This window comes from Manihot esculenta, chromosome 2 (assembly GCF_001659605.2).
Source record: "Manihot esculenta cultivar AM560-2 chromosome 2, M.esculenta_v8, whole genome shotgun sequence".
NCBI lineage: Eukaryota > Viridiplantae > Streptophyta > Magnoliopsida > Malpighiales > Euphorbiaceae > Manihot > Manihot esculenta.
This window is the reverse complement of record NC_035162.2, coordinates 7429199-7451026: the sequence shown is the minus strand read 5'-3', so window position 1 is coordinate 7451026 and position 21828 is coordinate 7429199. Positions and strand designations below refer to the sequence as shown.

At 34.4% G+C, this 21828-nt stretch overlaps 4 protein-coding genes across 21 annotated transcripts; 1 reads left to right on the top strand and 3 right to left on the bottom strand.

Moving 5' to 3' along the window:
• Positions 1-1891: 1891 nt before the first annotated feature.
• LOC110609662 (tubby-like F-box protein 5) lies at positions 1892-5007 on the top strand. Its single transcript, XM_021749415.2, has 5 exons — positions 1892-2205; positions 2785-3168; positions 3266-3353; positions 3807-3936; positions 4023-5007. The coding sequence occupies exons 2-5, from the start codon at positions 2815-2817 to the stop codon at positions 4693-4695; spliced, it is 1245 nt and encodes a 414-aa protein (XP_021605107.1). The 5' UTR covers positions 1892-2205; positions 2785-2814; the 3' UTR covers positions 4696-5007.
• Positions 5008-6546: 1539 nt separating this feature from the next.
• Positions 6547-10147, bottom strand: LOC110607452 (anaphase-promoting complex subunit 10). 13 transcript variants are annotated; one of them, XM_021746613.1, is made up of 8 exons: positions 9754-10147; positions 9543-9649; positions 8615-8917; positions 8440-8500; positions 8212-8304; positions 8025-8095; positions 6990-7094; positions 6547-6892 (listed from the first exon to the last, which is right to left on the bottom strand). In XM_021746613.1, exons 3-8 carry the CDS (start codon positions 8791-8793, stop codon positions 6823-6825), a joined length of 579 nt encoding a protein of 192 aa, XP_021602305.1. In that variant the 5' UTR covers positions 8794-8917; positions 9543-9649; positions 9754-10147; the 3' UTR covers positions 6547-6822. The 13 variants fall into 13 exon arrangements, with proteins under 13 accessions (XP_021602305.1, XP_021602264.1, XP_021602277.1 ...); XM_021746572.2 differs by having other exon boundaries at positions 9745-10074; XM_021746585.2 differs by having other exon boundaries at positions 8615-8806; positions 9745-10074.
• Positions 10148-10614: 467 nt separating this feature from the next.
• LOC110609820 (transcription factor HBI1) lies at positions 10615-15191 on the bottom strand. 3 transcript variants are annotated; one of them, XM_021749641.2, is made up of 8 exons: positions 15056-15175; positions 12694-12905; positions 12121-12577; positions 11776-11964; positions 11515-11649; positions 11356-11427; positions 11082-11261; positions 10615-10951 (listed from the first exon to the last, which is right to left on the bottom strand). In XM_021749641.2, the coding sequence occupies exons 3-8, from the start codon at positions 12532-12534 to the stop codon at positions 10886-10888; spliced, it is 1056 nt and encodes a 351-aa protein (XP_021605333.1). In that variant the 5' UTR covers positions 12535-12577; positions 12694-12905; positions 15056-15175; the 3' UTR covers positions 10615-10885. The 3 variants fall into 3 exon arrangements, with proteins under 3 accessions (XP_021605333.1, XP_043810013.1, XP_043810014.1); XM_043954078.1 differs by having other exon boundaries at positions 10615-11261; XM_043954079.1 differs by lacking the exon at positions 12694-12905 and having other exon boundaries at positions 10615-11261; positions 15056-15191.
• Positions 14873-21283, bottom strand: LOC110609826 (U-box domain-containing protein 5). 4 transcript variants are annotated; one of them, XM_043954077.1, is made up of 6 exons: positions 19915-21283; positions 19692-19748; positions 18963-19084; positions 18544-18651; positions 16736-17907; positions 14873-16011 (listed from the first exon to the last, which is right to left on the bottom strand). In XM_043954077.1, the coding sequence occupies exons 4-6, from the start codon at positions 18568-18570 to the stop codon at positions 15393-15395; spliced, it is 1818 nt and encodes a 605-aa protein (XP_043810012.1). In that variant the 5' UTR covers positions 18571-18651; positions 18963-19084; positions 19692-19748; positions 19915-21283; the 3' UTR covers positions 14873-15392. The 4 variants fall into 4 exon arrangements, with proteins under 4 accessions (XP_043810012.1, XP_021605335.1, XP_021605338.1 ...); XM_021749643.2 differs by having other exon boundaries at positions 18963-19148; positions 20710-21283; XM_021749646.2 differs by having other exon boundaries at positions 20710-21283.
• Between the last annotated feature and the right edge of the window lie 545 nt (positions 21284-21828).

Genomic DNA, 21828 nt, shown 5'->3' with positions numbered 1-21828 from the left:
TATTTGTATTGAGAAACAAATACGAGCAAATAGATTTTTTAATTTTAAATTATGTTGATGATTGTATTTTGCAAATTAGAATATCACTGATTATTTGTAAGTTTTATTGGTTTTAAAAAAATTTTATTAGATGGGATGTTGTGTTTAATTGCCTATAAAACTTGAAAAAAAAATGATTATGAGATGATGAAATAAAAATTCATAGAAAGGAATAGAGAAATTGAATAAGGCTGAAGTTAATTGAAGATTGTATCATTTTAGACATTTCATAAAAAACTTAAGGGAAGCACTTAACGGTTTTTAACAGAAAGATCTAGTAGTTATATTTTAAAATTATAAGAAATATTTTAATTGATTTCTATAATTATAAATATTAAATAATTAATTTCATTAAAATTCAAAAATTACATAATAATTTTCTCTATCTTTAATGATAGACGCTTTTTAAAAATACTCATAATATCGGGACGTATCCAATTCCTCAAATTGGATGCAATAAAACTCACTAAACAGATAAAATAAGACTCACAAACAAAAGAAACGAAGAAAGCGTGACCTTTTGAAGAGAACTAAATTTTATTCCTAACATATTTGCTGTTATTTGAACAATAAATTAACAAAAGTTGCAAGAAAATAGAAAAAAAAAGGGTAATTGTGTATTAGTTTGAATATCTAAAATAACCATTTTGTTAAATTGAGAAAAGCGAATTCCAGATATGAATAAGAGATTTACTTACCCCTTTTTTGAAATCACTAATGTTAAAATAATTTAAAAGATTTTTTTTTTTATTTTTGTGTTTGAAAAAATTTAATAATATAAAAATTCAATTTTTAAAATAAAAATAAATATTTTTAAAATTATCAAAATTTTTAAGAAATAATTGTCACTTAAAATTATTTATATCAAAAATTAGTTAATTAGTTCTTGAAAATTCTTTTTTTATTATATTTATTTTTATGTTTATTTTAATTTCAAATTTACTTTTACTTTTAATTAATATCTGTCTTTTTAGAACTTAATATTAAATATTAATATTTAAGGCATTTATAACTAATATTAAGGAATGTATTAAATTATTTTGTTAATTAAAAAAAAAAAAAGAGAGTCCATCTTATTTATATTTTTTATGGGAAAAAATATGCCAAGTTTAAATTTTGTGAAAAACATTAATAATAGTTTTAAAAAATATTTTCAACAGGATAAAAATAATTATTTATAAGAATAAATGTTTATATTTACTCTACAAATAATAAAAATAATGAAGGAATAAATTTAATTTAAATTTATTATTAATTTATTTCAAATAATTTTTTTTATTGTATGAAATGCAAATCAAATGTTTTCAAAATGTATAGGCTCTTCCTTATGATTTATATGAAATTAAATTTCTAAAAGAAATGAACAGAGCTTTTTATATATTTTAAGGGCGTTATACATTTTTTCCTAACAAAACTATGAATATCGCCGACTAAATTAACATTAAATTAATCATAGAATACACTCTCTCAGTGACTCTCTAATGATATTAGAACTACTGGATTATTAAATTAGTTTTTAATATTTAATGATATATATAAAATTTATTTTATTTTATAAAAAAATAAAATAAAATAAAATAAAATAAAATAAAATAAAATATGCGACGCGAGTAAGCGTGAGAATCGGACAGTAGATGCAGTAGCAATCCATGCACCGCAAATAGAATATTTTATAAGGTATTCCATATAACAATAATAATTATAATTATTATTATTTGAAACATTCGATTAGAGCTTTTCTTTAATTAATTGTAGTATTTAATAAGTGAATTTTATATTATCAGAAAAAATAGAAACTCCCACTTTTTTAACGGCCTTAAATTAATAATAGAAAATAAATAAATAGAAAGCGCACGGAGAAGAAGGGGTGGATCCGTTTTAAGGGAGCGAATTTCGGGATCTAATTGAAACAGCGGTCTCTAAGCTGCTGTTCCTACTCTTCGCTCGGCGGTGGCCGTGGTGGCATTGGGGTTGGCCATGCGGTGCATCAACGGCGGTTCACATGGCGAAGTGAAAACCATGGCCGTCATTCCCCGATCTGATCTCCTTTTGTCTCCTCTCTCTGATCTCCTTTTCCGTGGTTTTTCTCGTTGATTGATTTCGGAGATTGGAAGATTTTGCATTTCAGCTGGTTGGGTTTGCTATCTGGTCCATCATCTGGTTCAGGTGGTTTTTTTTTCAAAAACATTTATTTTTTTATTATTGTTTGAATCAGAGTTTTAATCCAATGGGATGCATTATTTAGGAAATCGTGATATTCTGTTGGATCTAATAATGGCTTTTGTTTAATGGTGATATGGGGAGGATATGGTTCTCTATTTTACGTTGGTATATGTGTATCTGTGTGTTTTGTTGCAAATGGGGAAGTTTTTGGTTGGGGTTGATGACAGAACTGTGAAAGGTATGATTTTTTTGGGGTGTTTATTTAAAATTAGGTTGGGTCGTTTTTTTGTCATATTGTTCCCTGTTAGCATCTTCCCTGATTTTACAGGTGTTAATGGCTTTTCTTGGCTTTTATGTATTTTCGTTTGATTCTTGTCCTTTGAACTGGATTTCAAATCATGACATTTAAACCGTGAAACTGTAGTAGAGTCCCAATTTACTTACCCATCAAGCAGAAAAAGGTGTAATGAAGGAAATTTAATGAGTTTGGTCCGATTTTATTCAAAGTAATGAGCTGAATCCTATTTTTATTTTTTAAAACTGATTTTATCTATGTTTCTCTCTGTGTGTTGGCTATTGAAGGGAAGGATTGAAATCCTTCTTTGAATTAGGATGTCCCTCAAAAGCATTGTGCGTGAGCTGAGGGAAATGAAAGGTGGAATTGGAAGTATATCCAGGAGAGGGGTTGAAGGGAAGCATTGGCATGGCCGGGCAAGGTCACATATTGCACCCGATGAAACACCACCTGAATCTGAACCAATTCAACAGGGCCAGTGGGCAAATCTGCCACCAGAATTGCTCTTGGATATCATTAGGAGAGTAGAAGAGAGTGAGACCTCTTGGCCTGCTCGTGCTGTTGTTGTTTCTTGTGCTTTGGTTTGTAGGTCGTGGAGGGAAATCACAAAGGAAATTGTTAAAACACCTGAGCAAAGTGGGAGGCTGACATTTCCAATCTCATTGAAGCAGGTAATTCTCTTCATTTCCCGTTCCCATTGTTTATCTTGGTTTATTATCTTGACTTATGGCTGTTTGTTGTAACTTTTCTATGGTGCTTGAATTTTAGCCGGGTCCTCGTGAATCTCCCATACAATGCTTTATTAGGAGAGATGCTGCAACTCCTACATATCGATTGTACTGTGGTCTGGTGCCTTGTAAGTCATGCTATCCTCTCTGTCCTTTTTATTGATGGCAATTTAGACTATTAGTGCTAATTTTTTTTTTAAAGAAGTTAAATCTGTATCCCAATAAGAAATGCTAAAGAATGTTTTTCTGCAATTATTTGTCTGTCTTAGAACTTTCAGATATCTATAGCTGCTGTGATTTACATGTGATTTTTCAGATACCTCATGCCATATTCACCTCGTGTATTGTTTGACATTTCAATAATTCATTTGGGTTGGAAATTTGTGGAACTCAATTTACCATTTTTTTCAATAGAAGCATTGAAGTTTCCAAAGATATAAGAAAATGGTCGATATATTGGAGTTTAACTACTTATTTCACATCTTCTTGTTATAGAAGTTTCAGTTGGTGAGAAAGATATGCAAGATAACGGGAATATTTATATGTTAATTAATTTTTCATCATTTTTAATGGATTGACAGCTGAGAATGAGAGTGACAAATTGCTATTAGCTGCCAAAAAGGTCAGGAGAGCAACATGCACAGACTTCATTATATCTTTGGTTGCAAATGATTTTTCTCGAGCTAACAACACATATGTTGGTAAATTGAGGCAAGTCTTAAACACAGTAAATGTTAATTAACCTTTTCAATTTTCTTTTTGTGTCCCAAACAACTTATTTTCATTTTTTTTTTCAGGTCTAATTTTATAGGAACCAAGTTCACCATGTTTGATAGCCAATCTTCGTGTGAATTGCCAACACAACCAGCTAGCCGGACACATCGCAGATTCCATTGTAGGCAGGTGTCTCCAAAATTACCTGCATGTAATTACAGTATAGGCACTATCACCTATGAGCTCAATGTTCTCCGTACGAGAGGGCCAAGGAGAATGCAGTGCGTCATGCACTCAATTCCCATCTCTTCCATCGAGGAGGGGGGCTCTGCCCCAACCCCAACATCCTTCCCAGAGACTTATGATGATCGATGCTCTCTCTCAGCAGGTCCAAAGGGAAAGGAACAAATTTTGGATATAAGTTCTGGAAGCCCCTCAGAGTCTCCAGTAATAGTCCAGGGCTCTGGAGAGCCCCTAGTTCTTAAAAACAAGTCCCCTAGATGGCATGAACAGCTGCAATGCTGGTGCCTGAATTTCCGAGGGCGTGTTACTGTTGCCTCTGTTAAGAATTTCCAACTTGTGTCTGCGACTGAGCCATCCCACAATATTCCAGCTGAAGAGCAGGAGAAGGTGATTTTACAGTTTGGAAAAATTGGAAAAGACATCTTCACCATGGATTATAGCTACCCGCTTTCTGCCTTCCAAGCCTTTGCCATCTGCCTGAGCAGCTTTGACACCAAACCAGCATGTGAATGATAAGTGTAATGCTTGAACATAGCTACCATAGTTTGCTGAATTGCTTCGTCCGGTTTTGAAATGCAAGCGCAGTCTATGTGCAGCTCTTCATGCATGAGCATTCGCAGCTGATCTTATCTGCACAATCTGCCGCTTTTCTTATCATGAAATTTGACTTGTATTTTGTTGCGTGGCTTGGTGCTAAACGTAAGTTAAAAAGTTCAGTGTATGGTTATCTTGTATAGTTGAGCAGTACTTCCTAGTTGACGAATTGTTAAATTGGCTGGAGCCATATTTAATTCTAACTGTTTACAGGCACTGATTTTAACACTACCTGATGTCAGGATTTGAGTATACGCTCTTTATGGCACTCTGATTCAAGTGGCAATAAACTTCAGGCATGCACATAGAGTTAATGCTTTTGATGTATTAATTTAGGATAAATTACTATTAAATTTCTAAAAAATTTATTAATTTATTTTTATTTCAAAATTACTTAATTAAAATGTCTTATATTTTATAAAATAAAACTGTTTGTTAGTCGCTTGTTTAGTTTTCATAATTTTAATTATACGTACTCATAACTTTAATTATACATATTATTTTATTTAGTCTATAATTTTAAATATTTATAATATTTAATTCTTCTAATTAAAGTTAAAATAAAGATAAATTAATATAAGAATATAAGAGTTCATTTTTATAAGATATAGAAACATTTTAGTAGAGTGATTTTAAAATAAAGATAAACTAATGAATTTTTAAAAAAAACATAGACTTGATAGTAAATCCTTCATCAACTTATGCTGGTAAATACCTGTCAATTTGAAGGTGCGCTGTATGTTACCTAATTGATGAACTAAATGCCTTGAATGCATTTTCTGGAAGTGTTTGCTTTCGCTCTTGCATGAAACTAGTTGTAATCATCTCGCTGGCTTATGGTTGTCATTGTTGTGCCCTCACTTTAACAAGCTTGTTATATTTATTAGATTGACCAGCTTGCTTCGTTGTGTGCTTTAGGCATTATGCCCATTTTGATCAGTTTGGATGTCATTTGCCTATTTTGAAACCTGGAAATGGGTCTACCTTGTGGTCAAGAGTTATGCTGGTGAGAGAATTTCAGCGAAGGAAGCTGCTTGTGCTTGCTTCAAGTAAAATGCTCATTCATCTCTCAAGAATTTTAACAATGAGATTAAAAGACCGCCATTGCATGCATTTGCTCGATAAACTGTTTTTTTTTTATTTTTTAAATTGAGTGTCTAATAGGATTAGACGACACAAAAGACTCGGCAATTTGATTCTAATTCTAACCCCTTCGGCTGGTTTAGCATCTAATCTCCGTCATATTGTTTTGGCAGAAGGTTGGTCTCTTGAGAGGCCACGGTGATGGAACATCGGGCTCAAATTGCTGAGTGGTTTATGCATATGCTTTCGCTTTATTTTCTGTTGTATGCAGTTAAGTACTGCATCTTAGGGTAAACGGATTGGGTATCCAATATACTGGGGGTCCAAGACCAACCGAGTGGCACATCATGTCAAGGATTATTCTTTATCCAATTCTTTTTTTTTTAAGGAATAAATTAATGCATCCTCACACTCCTTTGTTCTGAATCCTAATTACTTTTATTATTATAAATTTTTTCTCTATTTGATGAAATTAGCAATAAAGAAATAATTCTATATCATTTTTAACCAATTAAAAAAAAAAGTAAACAACTACGGTAAATATTAGAAAAGAAATGAACAAGTTATATGAGGATTTTTTTTTCTTTTTTGAATTAAAATAATTTGATGGCCTACTGATGTAACAACAAAACCATATTCTTTCAAATGCACTTGCATTTTTTCCAAAGAAAACATAACAATTGTAAAAGAGGGGGAAAAAGGATACTGGAGTAGAGAAAACACTAAAGTTGTACACAATTAGAATGTATCTGATATAAAAGCCATTAAAACTAGAGAAAGGTACCATACAATAATAAGTAGCATCAACTCAATCCGAGTATCTTTTTTCATTGGTAATTGCAGAACGTAATAGATTCCAGATGTCCAAAACGCATGCTTTCTGGATGGTAGGTTACTTTCAGCTCCATTTGTCACACAGTTCACCGATAGTTCCGCTTCTCTGTTTTCCTGCTATCACATTTCTCATCTCACAGATGAGTACGTAATAAACTCTCTCGAAGTGAACTGAAAAGGCTGATGGGGTATAGGATTCCTGCAACAGAGCATTTAAAAGAAAGCTTCAACACAAATAGTAATTAGTGACCAGTTTCTGATCAGCAAAATTAGCACGTGTGCAGAAGATGACTCACGGTCGAGGCCCATAAACTTTGATCTGACGTATATGAGTATCCCTTCCATTAAGATGATTTGACAGAACAGCTATTTGCAGCATAAATGTACTGACAAAAGTTTCCCTGCCAAACAAATTAGTAAAAGGATACTTAAATCTTATTGGTCATTTTGTCGCCTGACAAGTTCAACACCATTAGTCTCAGTTTCCTTAAGCCACGTATTTCCTTCATATACAGTGAACTAGAGATCAGAAAATCTCATGGTTTAATAACATGGAGGTACATTCTCTACTAATCATATCTCAAAGAAATCGAGAGGGGGGGGGAAATGTAGAAGTTCCAGTGTTCTTATTTCAAGTTGCCTACTACAATTCTCAAGCTTTCATAAATTGCAGATGCTTAAATTGGTCAAGTGTGTAACTTCTTTTACATAACTATATATCAATGTATGGAAAAGTAATGTCCAAATTCAACCATCCACAATAAATAAGTTCCCTATACCAAGTCCAAAAGGCATTTTGATCCTTTTTGCAGTTTATATATTTATCCAGACTCAAAGTAAGCCCAGGTTCACAAACCAAGTTGGGACTTAGATGCCATTCTGAAAGAGAAATGAACAGAATCTTTAAGCGATTAAAGCAAGGAATACTACAATTTCCTAAATAAACATTCTATTATAGTTTTACCCCAAGCTCTGGCGAAATGGAATAGGAGGCAGTTAAGCACTTAAATAGGAAATTACGAGACAAAATTGGACTAGAAAAAACTCTCTTATATTAGAACAATATTCCTCAAGCACTTGCTGCCTTGATATACCAGCACCTATGAACTCAAAAGCAAATGGAAACAACAGACATACTCTTGAATGTTCAAATTTCATCTCTAGTAACCCTATAAAAGCATATCAAGAGAACTGACTAGTATTAAACTTGAGCATGCAGGAAATACCCACTACCAACTTATACCTTAAACAAAAGATAAAGCATGAGAAGAAAATTGTGCAAAGGGGGCATGAGAAGGGGAGCATCAGCACATGGAGACACTAGTCGTTACCTAGGATCAGTTCCAGATAAGGATAGATATACCCAGCCAGTAGGCTTGACAAGTTCCACAGTCTTGATCTCCTAAAGCCAGTTTAGAACAGGCAACATCAAACCAAATTGAAACCATAAAAATATTCAATATGAGACATACACATTCACATGTACAGACATGAATGCCATAAAACTTAATAAGGCACCTTCAAGTTGTGAAATCCATCGCCAGCACAAATTGATATCTTACTGGGGGTATAGCTCTCATCAAGCTTGAAATCCACATAAAGTACAACCAACTTCAATTCAAAAGAAAATAAAGATATTCTCAAAGTTAGTTCTAGCCTCCAAAGCCCAATGAACGAATAACTTATCTTGTTTTTCCTCAAACACAAAAACACAACACGTCAAGTATCAGAAAACTGGATTCATACTTGCAACTTTACTTTCTTCTGAAATTGAATGTTCACCAAATGAGGCTGCGCACCATCAGATCTAACACATGAACAGACAAAAACAGACACAAAAGAAAAGTAAATAAATAAAATTCAGAGGTCAGGGAGAAATATAAAAGAGAAATGGAGATGGCATCTGCATTGGGTTAGTTACTGCCAAAAGGAATCAAGGTTGTCATCTCGCAGAGAGGAGACACCATTGCCAGGTTTGCAAGAGCTGACACTCCAAGCAGCCTTTTTGCCCATTTCTCTGAGGTCATCATCTACAATCAAGTGCTGATTCCCTCCTGTAATCTTCCCTTCTTCTTCTCCCTCTGATGACTCTGTTGCCATTTTCTATTACACTCTGCAAATGCAACTCTCAAATTGTTTCAACTTGCACAGAATGCTAACTAGAGGAACAACTACGGCATCTTTCTGAAATTTGGATTTTGTGAACGGGACCAGCAATGGAATCCTAGTAGTGGAAGACCATCCACACCGGTTAGAGACTATACAACACACAGTCACACACCACCAAAAAAAAAATGCTCTAACCCAATTCTGAAGATATAGATATGAAGCCTTCAATCTTCATCAGATCATGCGAACTATCATCCCAGTAACAATCAAAAGCATCAAAAGATTAAATTAGTCAACTTTCATAAAAGAAAACCATTAATTTGGTGCAGGTTACAGAAGAATTTTAGAAACAATGCAGTATCTCTTTGAAGCATTTGATCGAACAACTGGATCACACAACAGAACTAATACTACCATCCACCGAACTTATTTTCAATGGCTTCTTAAAAATGAAGAATTATTTAAAACAGCCAGTTTCTCGAAGGCATGAATTTTCAAACGAACTTCTACTGCAGAAATAGGTAATTACTTCAATTCCTTTTCAAACAAAAGCTTGATAGCGATGCTACTTCAAATGTTACATGAATTACTCTCCCCAGTGCTGTTGCGTAAATAAATCGTCGGACAGGGACAACACAAATGCATTCCAAAATCAAGTAGATGGAAAACAATTCGATCAATACAATCACAGATCACGTAAAAGGCTAATCAATTGGAGGAGAAAGGTCAAGTTTTCGTACCCACCAGCAGTTGGGAATGGATGAACGTGTTCCGCTGAGTTTAAGCGATTTGGTGAGAGAAGCGTCTCGCCTTGGACCTCTCAAGCGAAGGCACGAACCTAGTGCCGCTGGCAAAACAAAAAATACACATAAAGATATGAAGTGAGCAAGTGACAGGAGAAAAGAGAAACAACAGAGCACAAGATGGTATGGGAAGCCGTACTGCCGTTACATGTAGATATCGTGGGAGGTTTTTGTCGAAAAGAGTTGGAAATGTGGCGGCAATGGTGGTTGATTTCTCGGTAGGTATGGACGTGGTAGTTTCGTGGAGCCTGGAGGAAAAGACTGAGGATGTTTGTTATGTAAGAGAATCTTTGAGGATCATGGTTACAGGCACCTAAACAGTGGGCGTGAGCGGCGTCGGGGGGTAGGGTGGTCTTTCGCCGGCGACCGAAGATGAGATTCGCCTGGGAAAGGGAGGGAAATTGTGTTTTAATTTAAGATTTTGGAAGGAGGAGGAGCGTCATGACACATTAGAACGTTGTCGTTTGATACCTTTTTTGTCTTTATGAAATTTGATACCAAACGTTTTTTTAGTTTTTTAATGATGGAATGCTCCTTGCCTGTGCAGTTCTTTTATTATTAAAATTTTATGAATAACATACTAATAAGCACCATATTTTAATTTTATAATAAGTGTATTTAAGTAAATTTTATAAGTTTCAGATTATATTTTTAATCAAAAATTACATCAATTTTATTACATGAATTTTCGGTTATTACTATATTGTTGCTTTGATTTTAAGACGGATAAGCATAAATAATCAATTTTATTCGGTTTCACTTGCAAAACATAGGAACAAAATTCAATTTTGATAAAGTTAAGCTCCAATTTGAACAACTGAAGCTAGCATGAATATTTGATTTATTTATATTATATGTAAATATTAACTTTGCGTTATTTCTCATTTTACTAACAAGTACAAATTTGAATTCTATTCAAGTTTTAATCAGAGATTAATTAAAAATAATTTAAAATTCTTATTGATAATCAAACTAAATATGAGTATATTGAGCGCCACATGAAGACAAGTTTGTAGAAAAAAATACAGCTTGATTGAGCTGGGAATTGGAAATGAATTTCGAGCCTTGAGCTCTTTTAGCTAGTTGAGTTCTAAATACATTTCACTCCTAAACATGATGAGATATCTGAATTATATATAAGAAAAAATACAAAAATTATCTTTTAATTTTATCGATTTTTCACTTTGATTTAACATATCCGAAGTAAATATGTATTTTCTCCATATATATATAATCAATGACAGGGTAGCTGTAAAATGCTGGAGAAGAAAAGCAGTTGATCAACCTTTGTGAAATCCCATATTATGCAGGTCTTGGGAGTCGGGTTTCCAGAAAGGTTGAACTTGCTGCAATGCAATTTTGACAACTTTTAGAATCAATAGCGAGATATAAAGCTCAAAAAGAAGTAAACGAAATTTGAAAAAAGAAAAAAAGAGCAGTAAAATGGCAGAGTCCGGTGGGTGCAGGAGAAATTACAGAGAAGCAAGATGAGTCGAGGCATAGTTCATGGATGAATCCTGAGGAGCTTGCAGTTCTTTCAGGCGCAGCTTCTGTAGGATTATTTGCTCCTGCTTCTTCTTGTACTAAATTATGTTCAGGCTGTGACATATTGATAACTCCTGGTGATATTGTGGCTGTCGGAAAACTTGCGAGGTACTTCAGTGCATAATTATTCAGAGAACAGGTTAGTTGTTGAAGAAACTAAGATAATTTTTCCTGTTCAGAAGATTCTAAGTAGCTACAGTCTAACCTCTTTTCCAGAGAAGTTGTCAGCATTCAGTTCTTGCCTTGGAGCAAAAGCTGCAAGTTTCATTGATAAGAACTGCAAGAAAATCAGAACCTAATTACACGAGTTCTCAAAAGCAACAATCAGCGACAGAAGAAAAAAAAGAAAAGAGTTTATCTTTACCTCAACTTGTCTTTGAAGAGATTGAATATAATTGATGATTTCATCAAGCAACCCAGCCCTGCCTGTAATTTTGTTGCACCCGGGAACCAGTTCTTGCAAACATTTCATTTTCTTACTTATTTTTTCCCTCCTGGCCTAAATTTCATTGACATATATAACCAGAATCAATCAAGAGACAAGGCCAACACAAAGTGCGTTATTCTATTTCTAATAACGAAAAGATTAACATGAATTGTGAGGATTGGAAATTATCCAGCTTACTCTTTCTGCTAAGCTGTGACTGTCGGTTGCCTGGCCACGACGCGCCCGTACATGAATGTAATCTGGCTTTCGAACTTCTGAAGTCTTGTGGTTTTTCTTACAAGAATCTGCTGAAATTTCTGTACTGGTTTTCTCCTTCACTTTGGACTGCACTTCCACTTGTCCTTTAAATTCTTCTGCTGCAAAATACTAAAAGACATGAATGACGATTAGAACTTGCAGAGAATTGAAGAATTATAAGAGGAAACAAAACGAATTAGTTTCCCAATTTTTTCAGAGATTCCTGCAGCAAATTTGAGAATCCCCACTGAATGAACTTGGAGTAAGCACAAAGATAATACACACCTCTGCTTTTCTCTTATTTGAACTATCTCTTTGATTGTCAGATTGCGTCCCCTCCATCAAGGCTACATCTTCCTCCATCCTTGCTGCCTCTCCAAGTTCAATACCAACTTGGCAACTAGAAGTCCTTGAGAGACAGTAATAAATCTCAGTAGAATGCGCTGCCACATCTGTTCGCACAAGACCCATCTTATCATTAGCAACAAGCCCTGAGCCACCTATTGAAAAATCACTACTACCCAGAAACGTTTCAGGCTGTCTTTCCAAATGAACGTTATCTCCATTATCAAAGAAACCATGTAAGTGAGGCATAGAATCAGATTGCAGAGAATAGTCGTTTGGGTTCGTCATCATACAGCTGTGCTGCAGCCATTTGAGCCTTGCTTGCTGTTTCTCAAGCACAGTAGACATATCCATGCAAAAGGCGCGTGCAGAAGGTAGGTGATGCTACCAAATGGTCCTAAAACACATATATATATATACAAAGAGAGAGATTGAATAGATTATAGATAAGAGAAAGATAGAGATGGAAGCAGAAAGAAGAGAGCAAATGAAGGAAATGATAGGAATTTAGACCATAAACAGAGAAGCAATGGGCAATGGTCCCCAGAAACATAATCGCCATGTGAGAATGTTCACTGAACAGAAAAATGGAGAGCCTTCAACGGGGTTTTTAAGAGTTTCGGCCTTTCATATCCAAATCCAAGCCTTGCTCCGGATATCTGTTGCTTTTGAGCACTTCTCCATGGGAAGAAATCCTTCGATCGTTTTTAGCATGGTAGAAAAATCTAATTTAAATTAAGATTGAATTGGTTAAAGAAAAAAAACAAGTGAATTATCCATCTTATTGGAGGTTATATAATTTTATTATTATTATTATTAATTCTAAAGCTGTTATTTAATTTCAAAGATTATATTTTTATGGGATATACCAGTTTGAGAAATTTTCTTTCTGATTTTTTTTTTCAATTGTATACTATTGAATCCACAACCCTTCTATTTACACATGCTACAAATTTATTTAACAGAAGAAAAATTACATATGTTAAAAACTTATTCACAGAAGGGAAAAAAATCGTTTAGAAAAAATTGAAAATATTTTTAAAAAACTACGTCACTTTCAAGGATATAAATAATAAAAAGATTAAATTATACTTAGCCTCCGAATTTGGACATAACTAACAGATGTATTTTTCTATATTAAAAATCAAATTCTTTAATTTCCTGTGTTTTATAATCACTTAAATTAGAGGTATGTTTAAAATGTTCATCATTGTGAATATTCCTTAAAAATAGGAACAAAGTAACATATTCAACATCTTAATAAAAAAGGATAAGAATAAATGAAGAAGCATGGATCACAAGCAGGATCATGCATTGATAGATTGATGAAGATTACAGGGCAACCCACCGACAATGTGTGCCAAACTAGGGTAGCAGGAAACAATCACACCAGCTGAACTACTTGTTAATAATCTCATCTCAGCAACTCCATCAGTCACTCCATATGGCTTGCCTCCTCCATGGTACCATTCTTTCTTTTCATATTGGAGAATTTTCAAATAGAAGATGTTATGGAGTTCACATCCCTTTATTTTTCAGACAAGTGTTGACTTATAAGACATAGGCTTTATTTCTTCGGAGCAAATCAACTTAAGAACTTCAAATTTCCAAAAATTGCTAAAAATTCTTTTCATTTTTTTTTATATTATAGATGAAGCAAGTTAATTCTCTTAACTCAGTCAAGTTACTCAAGAAGTAGGCCGGAGAGTACAGGCATAAGCTAGACTTGAGGCGCCTTTAAAATGATGGGTGTGAGGATATGTGATGGGAAGGTGGGAGACAAAAGGTTGGAGGAGTTTTTGGAGCATTAGAGGAAACCCACCCACTTCATATGAGCATGTCCCCAAGGCCAAAGGTTTTGATCATGGAAATCCTCCTTATTGTCATTTGCTCAAGCCAAATATAAGCCCAAGGTTCAACCCTACAAATGACTGGTGTCCATTGCCATTTGCCAACCCATTGATGATTCATCTACTCACCAAACAATTTTAAATTCTTGGATAGTTTGCAAAACAAATCAATATCTGCAAATTCAGAACCTAGACTACAACTGATTTATGCTTTTTGTGCAAATCCTGTCATCTGTATTTGGAGCCAGTAAAATTCTGCAGAATATTTTCCAATTGAATACCAATCAACTAATAGATTGAATTTAGAGGTCATCTTAGAATGAAATAATATTGTATGAAAGACGAGAGGAAACCAGAAAAGCAAAATATATACAAAAAATAAAATGATGAAAAGGCAAAGTACACCAACACTAGCAATTTGGCAGTGCTTGCATGAAAAATAGAATCACACCCCATTGGCAAGATGATTAAGGTAGTACAAAAACTGTGGGAAGGGTAGCATTTTTCAGAACTAAGGGAAATAAATAAGTATAGCACGGTCCATATATATTTGTAATCCCATCAAAGAACAGTTAAATAAATCTACTCTTAGTTTCTCTGAATAGAACATCAGTCTACAGTTTCCTAAAAATCAAAGGCTACCCAAGTAATAGCAAAAACCGAGTGGGATTCAACTTGACCTACACTTGATAATTTGGACGCAAGTTCATTTGTTAGTTGAACTTGAAAGAGAACTCCAAAAATATAGAATTGAAAGAGAAGAATGTATATGCCAATGGCAGATGTAAGTGTAATAATGTGTTTTGACAAATAGCAAAAATTTAAGTGGTCATGCACATTGATAAATGCCCAAATTTCAGGCCATCAACTTAGGATGCCAATAACAAATCAAACCAGTGGATACAATGTTATTAAATACAGAGCTGGAACATGGCAGCACATAAATCACCAGAAAAATAATAATGAAAGCTACCAAAATTCTACTTGTCATGTAATTAGTGTTGGGGGAAAAAAAGATCACTTACAACCAATCTTCATTTAGGTATAATATGATGATGTTGCTGCTCCATTCCAGGTAAGAAGTAACCCAACAAAAAGGGAGAAACAGAATTCCACCAGGCCGATTCAGTTTTTTTTTTTTGTTCTGGTGCTTTTTTTAATTTATTTTACCATGAGAAGAGATTTTGAGTCGCCACAAAGTCAACTAATAAAATGAAGATCCGAGTGTCAGCTCTTCTTCTTTGATGCAAGAGAACTATGTTTCGAAAATACATTCATCTTGAAAAGTCCAGATGTCTTAGACAATTTTTTAGTGGGTTGGCTTCCATCTCTACTGGTATCAAGATCAGATTGAGAGCATTCTTATTCATGGCCATACTCAATATCTCTCAATTGCCGAAGCAATTCCAAAGCAGTTGCTTTTGCTCTATCATTTCCGTTGAGGGATATATCAACAAGGGACGGAATAACCCCTTCATCCATGACCAACTGACAATATTGGACACGCTGAGAACATAAAGAAAGAAGAACAGCCACCGCATGCTCCTGTTCTTCAGGACTGCCTCTCTCAAGTAGTTCAGCAATGGAAGAAATGCATCCATTTGTTTCAGCAACAGCAACCCTAGCCTCTTCAGTATCACATAATCTTTTCAACAGAACCATACAATGTCTTGCAATTCTGCCTTCACTTATGAATGGAACTAGCTTTGGGATGCACTCCAACCGTATAATTTGGGAACAAATGTCGCTATCTGAGGACAGGTTATGCAGAATTTTAATGGCTTGTTCCTGGAATTCTTTGCTCTGTGACTCAAGGATCTTCAATAAGGGAAAAAGAGCACCAGCTGCCGAGATTTTAGTTCTACAATGTGGATGGCCGGACAACACTTCAAGTATTGCAAGAGTCTCTTCAGATACTTCAGAGTCGAGGAAAGACACCAGCAGACTAAATGTATCTTCATGTAAGTACGATAATCCACTTCTGCATGGAGCAGCACAATTATTTGAAATATTAGATACAGATCCATGCAGAATATAAGCTCGAGTGGAACTTAAAGTCAATTCAGAGAATTCACCTCCCATTATATACTATGAACTCCCAAATGCCATACAATTTCTATGGCAAAAAAAATAGACTTCTTGAGCATAAGCAGAGGAAAAAAGACAATATTAGATCACCATGTACTAGCAAGTTGAATTGTTCAAACTGCATGTCAAGAATTATAACCTTGGCCTGATCCCAGCCTGCCCCATATATTCAACCAAGCCCTAACAAGATAAAGACTATATAAATATCCAAATATTATTCTTTCATTAATCATGCAGGCTAACCCTTAATAAACAGAAATCCCAAGCCTGGCCCACATTCAACTGGTCTGAGAGGGGCAAAAAGCTTTTAGCAGGTCAAAGTGGGTCGTTACCTGGTCTTATTCATAAGTCTATTAGCAAGTCATTTACAATAACATAGAGCAGAAAAACAAAGTTCAGCAACAATGTGCGTTATTTACTAGTTCTACAGTAGCAACTTATCTTTATCATAGGTCTTCTATATTAAGACCATCGACTGCCAGTATAGGATTCATAACAATTAAATAAGTGAAACAAACAATAATAGTAATGATAAGAACTTGTGATCCCGAATCACTATCACTAAAGCATCTAAAGTATTCCAGTATGACTACTATCATGTAAAAAGAATATATTACCTGTTTTTGCTCACAAATACAAGTAACAATTGACATCCAGCTCTCTGAGCTCTTGCATCACATTGCCCACATGCATCTTTCAGAAATTGAATGAGAGGATCAACAAAATTCTCAGATGACATAGACTGATAAGATTGAAGATTAGATTGCAAATGGTTTTTGACATCTTCAACCATTTTGCACTGGAAGTCCCAATTAAGCTCAGAAAGTCTCATTAAAAACTCTGAATCTGTCTCATGTATGCATGCATGAGATTGAAATCGATGGCAATCATCAGTTTTCTGAGTCAACGTAAAACTAGATCCATCTGCAAACCTAGTGCGTGAAGAGTCTGAACTGTAACTAGCATCTAAAGACCCAAGTGATATATTGCTGACATCCAGTGGAAGGTGTAGATCATTCATAGAGCTGCCTAAGCTAGCAATGGATGTAGAAGATATGTCCAACGAGTGAAACGCTTGCAATTGTGTACTTGGATCAGGAATGGTGATCCCATACTTTTCACACCATTTCGATATCAGGTCTTTCATGGCTGTGTTTGGAGTTAGTGAACAGCGGGGCAGTTTCACTTTTGTTTTTGGACATGTGTCGTTACCATCATCAAACCACTTTTGTATCCACATCCTTTCAAATGATTGTCCAGAAGCAATAACAACAGGATCATACATCAATCTCATGGATATGGGGCACTTAAATTCCTCAGGGGGTGTACCTCCACTTGGAACATCAGTTTGCACCTCATACTGTGGAATTCCGATGTCCGAGTCTACTTCAACAGATTGGCTATGTACAGAAGTATTGATGGAATTTGTCGGTGCAACTGATCCTTCAAATTCAGCGCTGGGATTCTCTATTTGCTCATCCATAATCAAGTTTCCATACTTCCTCAGCAGATACAAAAAATATTTTAAGATCTTCTTTTTGGTAGGGTCATTATCACCAATTTTATCTAACAGCTTCTTAATGGATCTTTTCTCTATTAATATAGCCTTTGGAGATGTAATATGAAGCCTTGAAGCAGCAATTTGAAGAGCTCCCAGTTCAGAATATTCCACTGAATCAGATATAAAAGTGCCCTGCTGAATTAGTTTACGCACAGCCTTACCAGCCTCCTCATCAGAAGAGTCCAGCATAAATGTGGCTGCATTTAGATCATCAATAATTTGAGAGATCTGCAAAGGGAAGTTGCCTATCAATATTACTGACAATCAATAAAAGAAAGTATCATAGAGAAATTACAAAGTGGAGCCGAGCTGATCTAAAAAGAATAAGACAGATATTGCTTTCTGTAAACTAGATACCCCTATAACAATTAATCTAAAGTTAACAAAGACAAAGGAACAATGCAAAATGGAATATGGATAAGCAGGATTCATGGTAAGCTTATGATTAACATCAAGATTGAACACAGATGAAGTCTGGAACAAGGAATAAAATTCTTTTTTGTACACTTTCAGTCCAGGAATTTGAGCAGTCACTAGATCATTCCATATAACTGTCAAGGTCTATGGACACCCATTTCAGGAGAAAAAAGTAACAAATAGAGAGCAAGCGATAGAGACAGAAATCATAATTAGCATTGCATTGCCATAGAACACTGCATTGAACAAGTTTAATGTAAATATTAGCATGAAGGAACAAAAATAAATTATGTGTTGAACCAAGAAAGATAAGCAATTGCTACATACATGAACTCACAAGTTTCACAACTTCTCATTGAAAAAGATCCACTGTTGCATCCAGTGGAGAAACAGAAAAGGGAAAAAGAGAACAAAAGAAAACTCAAGAAACCATGTTATTTGACATACCTCAGCAGCCAACATAGCTGGAACCATAGTTTGAATTTGGCCTAAACTTTGTTCAAAATTGTTCCTTGATCCTTGACATCTTGAGACTAGTACATCCCCAGTTAATACCTGAAAGTAATGCAAGAACAAGTATCAACCAAAGATTAATGTCTTTCATACTACCATTACTGGAGAGTGAAAGGCAGAAAATAAATATCCCAGTAACACTAAAATGCAGGAAATCTGTCTCAAAACATATATTTTGTGACATTTAGGTAGAGATTACAACTCTTAAGGATAGAAGAAAACAAGGAGAGGACCAATCAAAAAGTGTATGTATCATCTCCCACTGATAAGATTAAAAATGTACATCTATATATCAGTGATGAGTTTCTTATTCCATCCGTTTTCCTTATCACAAATTAATGAAGGATACCTACCAAATATAGCTTGCTAGAATCGCAGCAGTATCGGAGAATTTTCCTTGCTTTCTCAATTGTGCCATTTAACAAGCATAGTGCCTGTATTCCTGATGAGCATCGTGGCCGAGCTGCTTCTATTTCTGGAAATATACGTGCAATTCTATCAACTAATTTCATTAACTCTGAGCACATTGAACGATGGGCCTAAAAAAAGAATTACATATAAGTTATCTTGAAAACAATAATATTGAATCAGATAAAAGCTCAAAAATACCTAAGTACAAAAATATGCTGTAGATGAACTTTATTAGACAAACGGCAATTAAACTTTGCAGGGAATATTTCAATTTTTTTCATTCTACAAATTATATCCTTTCCTATGTACCTATTTATTTAACTGGAAGGCACTCTAACCTACTCAAGTGCCAGTGAAGGGGGCATGTGAAACAGCAAAAAGCCATGACATAGCTTGAGTTTTTCCATACTCCTAAGTTCACATTAAAGAGTAAGATATCCACAGCACAATAAGAGAAACATGTTACATGGAATATGAATATCAAATGCATGTGTAATTTCATCTCTGTAACAAATGCACACATTTTATTCTAAAACTATTCCAATTCATTCATGCAAGTAGTTAAACTAGATGCCAATAGGAAAACAAAAAAAGTTGTAGCTGAACATACTCCATCAAGATTATACTAATGCACACAATTCAATTGAACACAGATTGACTTGAGACAATACCTTAAAGGAATAAGGATAGAGCAGTGTCCCCATTCAAAGGGAAGAACAGCGCAGGGTCTGCATATTAATTAGTAATACAAATGTCAGTAATACCTACTTAAAAGTCGTAGACCTAACAAATAAGATATTTACTAGAAGAAAGGAAAAAACACATAATATAACATCAAAATGTAATGGCTTTAGAAGTGGTGACAACCAAGACTGATCAATTATCTAAACAGACCTGTAGAATAGCAAGGATTAGGATAACCCAATTGCCACTTGATACATCAACTACACTGTGAAGAGTTCAGATCAGTTGATTCAGAATCTCTGACATGAAGTGGATAAGAACTGTTTATGTTAACTTCTAGGGAATGAAATCATGATAAGACAGATGGCCAAAGATCTGCAGAAAACAAAGCGGCAGGACGCTATCTCAAGATAGTTCCCAAGCTTTTATTCTACCAACTTTCAAGGAACCACCATTACATTCCAAACTATGTCTGGGTGTCAGATTCAAGTACACGCAACAGAACTGCATGCTCTAATAAAATTCTAACTGTAACAGTACCATCCAACCAGGTTCATCATCTTCATACACTTCTCAATTCTATGCCCTTTCGAAGTTAGATTGAGTCAAGGAAATGGTTAGTTAAGGCGGCGGGTTTGCTTCTCGATAGCCAGTCCGGGGAATCCCCAAGCATTTGAATAACCAATATACACACACAGTGTTAAATTCAATCTTCATGAGGTATTGGGCATACTTTAAGATCCTTTTCAGCATTATAATAATAATAATAATGAAAAGAAAACACCAATTAGCCAACTAGCGTACTCAGAAATAAAAAGGTGAGGATCTTTGGATTTTGCTGGGAGCAAACCTTTGTGATTTTGTCCTAGGCATAACATTCGGCAGAAAATGAAGTCTTCTTCGAGTCTTACCGACTAGTAGCTACCATAAGTTCAGACTAAAAAAGCACAAGAAACAGAGGAGAGAAGAAGAAGAAGAAGAAGAAGAAGAATGAAAAGGGCTCACCTACTAACGTGGAAACAACAACAATAAGCAGAAGCTCCTTTCACTGCAGATAAGGAATCACAAAAATACAAACTCTTCCTTTCTTAAAGTAGTTGGCGCTTGAACCTCCAAGCTAACCAAAACCCAGTTCTTGGATCACAATTTTTTTTTCTCCTACTGCGTGTCAACCAATGCAAAATTCTTACAATTTCGTTATCGTTGAAGCTAGCAGACAGCTTAGCTCTAAAACAAAAAGAACACCAGACAAAGCCAACTCAACTACGAGCAAAATTCCAGTTGCCAAAACAATAAATTAGGAAAATCTTTGTAGATGATGATGATGAGAACAAAACTCTGACTCTGTGCCCATAAATCTTCCTTATCATCAAAAGCCAACCTCCAAAAAACCCGCCAATAAAACTAACATCCCATAGATATCTTCCCGTACATAACACAAACCAAAAACCCAGAAATAATTTTCTGTCGTAAGAACAAGAAGTAGTAGAATTCAACGAGCACAAAAGTCAACAGCCTGAAAACGAAAAGGAAAGAGTCTTCGCAGAAGGAAAAGTAAAGCCAACAGAGAAAGTTCATCTAAATAATTAAGCAAAGACAGAAATCATATTTGGAGCGTTGAAAAAAATTAAATAGTTTATTTGAAAATTATTAAGTGAATTTTTAATATGGCAATAGTAATATACGGAGATAATACTTTAATTAAATTTTAATAATATATGGAGATAATATTTTAATTAAATTTTAAAATATAAAAAATAAAAATTTCATTAAAAATTTAAATTGTAATTGAATCAATTAAATCAATCTGATTAACTCAATTTTTTTTTATTCAATTTGATTTTTATATATTTTTAAATTTTTATTTTTATTTTATTTAATTCAGTTTGAATTTAATTCAAAATGAAAAATGTTAATCTAATGAAAAGGAATTTATATATAATTTTTAAATTTTTATTTAATTTTTTTAAATGAATATAACGAATGGGTTAACAAATACTTTATACGAAATAAACTGAACATGAAGTTCTAAATCAATAATGATTTATAAGAGGTTTTAAGAGAAGAATTAAACAAGTGTTATAGAAAGGCCAATGGAATTTTTTTTTTTTTTTTTTTAAATGA